Source organism: Triticum aestivum, chromosome 4B (assembly GCF_018294505.1).
Source record: "Triticum aestivum cultivar Chinese Spring chromosome 4B, IWGSC CS RefSeq v2.1, whole genome shotgun sequence".
In the NCBI taxonomy this organism is placed as follows: domain Eukaryota; kingdom Viridiplantae; phylum Streptophyta; class Magnoliopsida; order Poales; family Poaceae; genus Triticum; species Triticum aestivum.
Window position 1 is genome coordinate 498,096,624 of NC_057804.1, and position 6,358 is coordinate 498,102,981.

The 6,358-nt window shown below is 46.5% G+C and overlaps 1 protein-coding gene across 1 annotated transcript; it reads right to left on the reverse strand.

The window, feature by feature from the left end:
- Nucleotides 1-1,355: 1,355 nt before the first annotated feature.
- On the reverse strand, nucleotides 1,356-3,766 carry LOC123092922 (uncharacterized). The gene is made up of 4 exons (XM_044514780.1): nucleotides 3,234-3,766; nucleotides 2,441-3,069; nucleotides 1,834-2,349; nucleotides 1,356-1,733 (listed from the first exon to the last, which is right to left on the reverse strand). Exons 1-4 carry the CDS (start codon nucleotides 3,475-3,477, stop codon nucleotides 1,566-1,568), a joined length of 1,557 nt encoding a protein of 518 aa, XP_044370715.1. The 5' UTR covers nucleotides 3,478-3,766; the 3' UTR covers nucleotides 1,356-1,565.
- Between the last annotated feature and the right edge of the window lie 2,592 nt (nucleotides 3,767-6,358).

Sequence of the window (6,358 nt, forward strand, 5' to 3'; positions counted from 1 at the left end):
CGGCCCGAGGTATGGCCAGGTCTATGCTCCGCGTCCCCCTTGTCGAATTCCCACACGTATGGTATTGGTGGCTTTCCAAAAAGAATAGATGTCAGATGTCATTTACAATTCAAACTCATCTTATACCAATAAAGAGAGGACGTCGATAACGTCTACACATGTAGGCGTCAAAGGGTCTGCCCACACAGTTTGTGTGGTATTTAAGAGGATCAGCCCACATGTCTACGTGTGGCCAAAACAAGTAATGCCCACACGTCTTATTTTTTAACTCGCGGTTCTTCTCACATGTCTGCGTGTGGGCAAAATAGATAACGCCCACACACCCGTACGTCAGGCCTCCTACCTTATGGTCCCGCATGCACCGCGTGACAGTCACCAGCGTCCCCGCAGTTGCCATGGTCTGGACCCTCTTCCATGTTCATTTAACTGCAGTTGTCATGTCGCTGAACTACACTTGACATGCCAGACAACTACAATTGCCATGGTTGCTCAATTGCAGTTGCCATGTATGGTCTGGTCTACTGCAGTTGCCATGATTTTAAAACTTTAAGAGTTGCCACCTACTAACACTAGGCAGTTGAGAGAGTTGCCATGTGCTCACAAGCACGCTAAGGCAGTTGCCATGTAGAAGGAAGAGTTGCCATCTGCTTATGTGCACGCTAGGGCAGTTGTCATGTATCATGCAAAAACACATAGCAACTCGGGTAAAAGAGAGTTGTCATCTGCTTACGTGCACACTAGGCAGTTGCCGTGTACCCTGCAAAACACATGGCAACTGACATGTTCGGGTAGAAAAAAAGAGTTGCCATATGCTTACAAGCACGCTAGGGCAGTTGCCATGTACACTGTAAAACACATGGCAACTTGCAGCTTGGGTGTGGGAGGGGAGACGGGCGTGTGGGCGAGATGGCAAATGCCCACACACCGGCCCTTGTGCATGAGTGAAAATTGACGTGTGGGCGAACTGCTAAACGCCCACACACCGGCTCCTCCGTGTGGTGAAACGGACGTGTGGACGACCGAATGAATGCCCACACATCAACCCAGTCCTACATGGCACCATAACATGCCAAAATTTGTGCACCCACAAACAGACGCAGATCCACACGTGTGGGCGAGATGCAAACATCCACACGTGTGAGCGTTAGTGTTTCCGTTCTTTTTTATATGCATCGGGTGTATACATATACTTACGGCTGCTATAGGCAAATCGTGTGCATATGGCCTTCGGCAGAACATACTCGACAATGATATTTTTTGTATATATCAAGAAAACTATGTGTAGATATATTTTAAATCTCAGCCGTTAATTTTTATGGTTAACACACAATCATTGGATATAAAGAGATGATGTATGAAGTACTGTGAAAGCATTCGTTTTTAATATTAGGTATATAGAGATGTTGGTGGGCTTGTATGGTTGTTCAACCAGGACAGTCTTTGGCAAATAAAAAATGGAGTACTCAATTTGGTAGATGTGTCGTACGTGCATGTTGCTTCAAAGCTTATGCTACGTATGAGAATGAACCTTTTTTATGAGTTGGGAGAATGACCTTTCACCTACATTACCAACAGCTACTGACGGTTCCCCCTTGTGATGTGATACACTTATTGGGAACAAGAATGTCGAACCCACTCAGCGTCCACTCCGCCTCCGCCTTCTTGCTGACATAGATCTCGGTGCCGACGTCAAGCGACGACCACCGCCTCTTCGCCGGCGGCGTGCCGGGATCCTGCAGCCATGGAAATCAGCCAGCATTCATTTTCATAGCTGCATCCTAGAAGATCGCGGACGAGAAACAGTCACATGATGGACAGGACAGATACCGCTACCTGGTAGAAATACAGCGCGTGCGACAAGGCCCCGACGTCGAGCTCCCATGCCCTGGGGTCACCGATCCAGCCCTGCCCCTTGGCCGTGGGGTACCCGAACTCGCCCCACACCGGGTGCGGCACGATCTGCAGGATCTCCTGCGGCTGCGGGTTGCTGTAGGGGTCGCAGTACGTCGTCGGCTGCTCGGCGTGCCGCGCGTTCCCCGGCGAGCAGTACACATGGTAGGCGCCGTAGGGGAACCGCGCGGTGTCGTCGCGGTGCACGCGCGTGCCGTTGCGGAACGTGTGCCACGGCGGGCACTGGTCCCTGCGCCCCGGCTGGCACCACGCCGGCGTCTCCGGGTTGATGATCATCTCGCTGTACCGGGTCACGTCCGTGGCGGTGTCGCCGTCGCACGGCGCGCCGTCGTTCTTCCAGCAGCTCCCCATGTCCATCAGGTAGAACTGGCTGTTGGGTCCCCCGCCCTGCTTCACCTCCAGCGTCAGCCTCACCTTGAAATCTGGTGACTCCGGCACCTGACAGGGCGAGAGAGAAAATAAGTTACCACGTCATCAGACAAAATCTGGTGGTAGTAAAAACGGATGACGACTTAACAGAACCACTTACTATCTTTGTCATGCCTCTGGTGTCGTAGTGGTAGCCGCCGGAGAAGCCCCTGGTGGCGTCGGACCGCAGGTACAGCATCAGCCAGGGGTACTTGGCCGACGTCCGCAGCTTGTGGTGGAAGACCCAGCCTGCGCCGTCCGTCCGACCGATCTGCTTCTCCCACACCACCGAGTAGTATGACACGTCGTTGCTCCCGAGATCCGTCGCGTCCAGCTCGTACGTGCCGGACAGCCCGCCGCGGAGCCACCGGCCGGCATCGTCCAGCGCGGTGCGGTTGTGGAACACCAGCGGCTGGTTCATGCACCCCGTGCCGCCGGGGCAGGGGAACCGGGAGGTCTGCGCGAACGGGCGCGCCGGGCGGCCGTTGTCGGGGCAGATGGCCGCGGTCGTGTCCAGGTTGCCGTTCTTGAGCATCACCATCCAGAACTGCCACGGCACCGGGCTGTCCGGCACCTGGCACCGGTCTCCGAGGTAGAGCTCCTTGGCCGCCGCGTAGCGGTCGGTGTCAGTGACGGTGGAGTTCGCCGACGTGCCGGGGAACGGGTCGCCGGCGCGGAGGGCGTTGTCGGCGTCGGTCACGCGGTGCACCACCTTGTACACGGGCTGGCCCTGCGCGTCGTCGGTGGCCTCTGCATAACAATCGACTTTTTTAACAGCAAATAGAGTAGATATCGGCATCGTCTCCATCCAGATCTGCGTAATAATAATGCGCGCGCAAAGAATGTTTCGACGGAATTGCATCATCAGGAAACAATTCTGATTCAGAGCAAGCCAAGGGAATGCGAGCTCTTACGGATGTCGAAGCAGTCGGCGCCGCGCGGGCTGCCCATGCCGGGGGCCTCCTGGCCGACCTCGTTGCAGAAGTTCCAGGCCTCCCAGGCCACGCGGAGGCCGTCGCGCTGCATGCCAGGGTCACCGACCGCCGACACGTAGCCACGGCCGTGCGTCCGGATGGCCACGGCGGCGGAGCAGGACGAGAGGAAGAGGACGAGGAGCAGGGAGTTGGCAGTGGCGGAACCGGCCACCTGCGCAGCCATTGGGGAAAGGGATCGTCGATGAATACAGCTCTGCAGATCCAAGAGTTTAAAAGCACAATCCGGGTGAGGATGGCACCGGTTGGTGGGGCGGTGGGCAGATGAGCACTAGACCAGTGTACGTAAGACAAAAAGGCTGTGTGTGTGTGTGTGTGTGAGAAAAAGGCAGGGCGCAGTGGAGAAGATGCTTTGTCGACGGGAAGTGCCGGTGTGCTGTGCTACGGGCGGCAGCTGCTCTGTCGATCCACTTTGCTATTTCTTTCTCTTCCGCCGCCTGGAGTTGAGAGATGCGCCGCCTTGGGAATGTCACGGGTACTTGTACATGCTTGTCCGTTTCTTTAGGCTTGACTTGGTCTCGATGAGTTGCTGCTATGCTTTGTGCGTTTGTGCATTCACCGGATAACAGTTGAACCACTAGTACATGCGATCCAGATATTGCTTCGAGATGAAATGGTCTTCGTCACTCGATGTGTGGAGCTCTATTGGCGGCAGAGGGGTCGTCAAAATAGCGGGTGAAACAAATATTTTTTTACTATCAGTAAAACTAGAGTCAATTACACCATCGGTGCTTGAACTTGGCGCGAAAAGTCACTTTAGTGCTAAAATTTGTTATGTACATTGAAACGGTGCAACAACTTGTCTGAGGCGTGCAAATACGGTGCAAATTGCTGCTGAATACGTCCACGGGGCTGACTAGGCATGACATCATGGCATGGGGCCCGTTGTCAGCGACTCAAAGTCGGAGACGATGGCGTGTGGCCTGCTTTTTCGCGAAAACACTCTTAATATTTTTTTTCAACAAAAAACCCCCTGGTGTGGGTTAAAATAAATACTAGTTCTCAGCGTCCTACATATATGAGAAATAAAATTGTTAAATGTACGGGGCATGGGCAACTAGCCACTACAGCCTTGGGAATTTATTGTCTCATTTGAATACAAATATTTTATGTTAGTATCGTTAAACAATGTAAATTGAGTTTTTTGATACTGAGTTAAAAAAGATAGATAGGGAGGGAATCCAACTAGCGACCACAAAAAGACCTGCAATCGAACCTGCCACTCCAGTCAAAGACAATTGTTGCCTCCAAACAACAAGTATAATCCCTCCTTTCCTTTTTTTGTGGATATAATCCCTCTTTTCCTAAATATAAGTCTTTTTAAAGATTTTAATTAAGACTACATAAGGAACAAAATCTGTGAATGTATATTACTGTAAAATATGTCTATATACATCCGTATAGTTCTTATTTAAATCTCTAAAAGTACTTATAAATAGGAACGGCTGAAGTACTTTATGTATGTAAACTATAATCATGTGTTATAAATAATGAACATAAACATAAAAGAAAAAACATTCAGAAAATTTTCATGTACTTTCATAAAATATCCACTTATTAATTTTATAAATATACATATAACTAAATTAATAAATATACAAATATCTGTATGAGTCATTTAAAGAAGTTCATATAAATTCAAATAAATGCTCGTATAAGAATACAAATATTTCTTAAACTATAACTCATAAGTATGTCATTTGAGACAATGTTTGTATAATAATTAATATTCATAATTTAGAAAATAACATGTTGATATGAATATTCAATAGTGGTAATACTTAAATTATGTAAAATAAATTGTATATAGGTCACAAGTGAAAATTATTCACAAGTTAATGGTCATAAATATTTTGTAAATGTTTGTATTCAATATTTTGTATATTTTAAATATGAGCCACGAATGTAAAAAATGTTTGTGTATAATACTTTTAGCATGCTATATTTTAATATTATTTTATTACTTACTACATGCGTTTTGCAAATATCTTAAAAAAATTAGCGTATAAGAACCGGCCGCGCTAACTGCAGTCCATGCGTTTTGCAAATATCTCAGTCATCGAATAATAAATCCTGAAAAATTATACAAAGTCAGCGAGAGTATTGGTTAAAAAAAATTCTAATTTTTTTTGCGGGTTGAGTATTGGTTAATTTGCATGTGTGTGTCGAGGACTAGGGGTTTTCGTCAAGTTCCTTTCACTTGTCACTCATGTACATGAAATAAATCATCTGTTTTCTTCTTCTATATATATATGAAAAGACAGTGCTCCTATCGGTTTCTCAAAAATTTCTTTTTATAGAAAGTCCGACCACATGCCTTCTGAAAGTCATTATGATATCTGGGTTTTTGGTATTCATTTTCTTTGTCAATATTGTTTTTCTTTCCAAAAAAAAACTCAAATCTATTAACCAAACCAACAATATAAACACCTTTGAAAAAAATACATTGAATTGTGGTCGACCATCTTCATCATTCTGAATGAGTAGATGACGTCTGATGAGAAGACTTTGTACTCATATTTTCCGAAGTGTAAACTTGATCTCATATATTCTCTATGATTAGCTAATTGCATGTGTGGTGCAACGAACACATACATATTCTAATGTATCAACACTAATTATACCTAACATATGCCTTACATTCGCCATACTCTATATTTTGATAAGATTTAATTTGATTTGAGTATGGGTAGGGACTGCAAGGAAAGATTTGAGTTAGTTAAAGTTTTGATAAGATCTGATTTGATTTGGGTATTCATAGTGGAAGAAAGAAAAGTTTCGATTTAGGTGTGATTTTGGGAAGATTTGCTTCGATTTGATTGAGTTAATGCATGACGTGACTTTGGAAAAGTACTGATTTGGTTTTGATTAGTCGAAGTTACTCTACTTATGTTGATTTAAATTTTGTGCGACATCGGTTGAGAGTGCCAAAAAATCAACAGAAAACCAAGAAGGGAGGGGGTCATGGGGAGGAAAAACAGAGGAAGGAGGGGAGGCGATGAAAACAACACCCTCTTTGATATTAGAGATTATATCACTTCAAATTG

Bases quoted from the DNA above. Each gene is read 5' to 3' on its own strand.
- LOC123092922 (XM_044514780.1), bottom strand. From the start codon at position 3,477: ATGGCTGCGCAGGTGGCCGGTTCCGCCACTGCCAACTCCCTGCTCCTC. The intron at 3,070-3,233 runs GTAAGAGCTCGC...ATTGTTATGCAG, and splicing joins CGCCGACTGCTTCGACATCC to AGGCCACCGACGACGCGCAG. The intron at 1,734-1,833 runs GTAGCGGTATCT...CCATGGCTGCAG, and splicing joins ACGCGCTGTATTTCTACCAG to GATCCCGGCACGCCGCCGGC.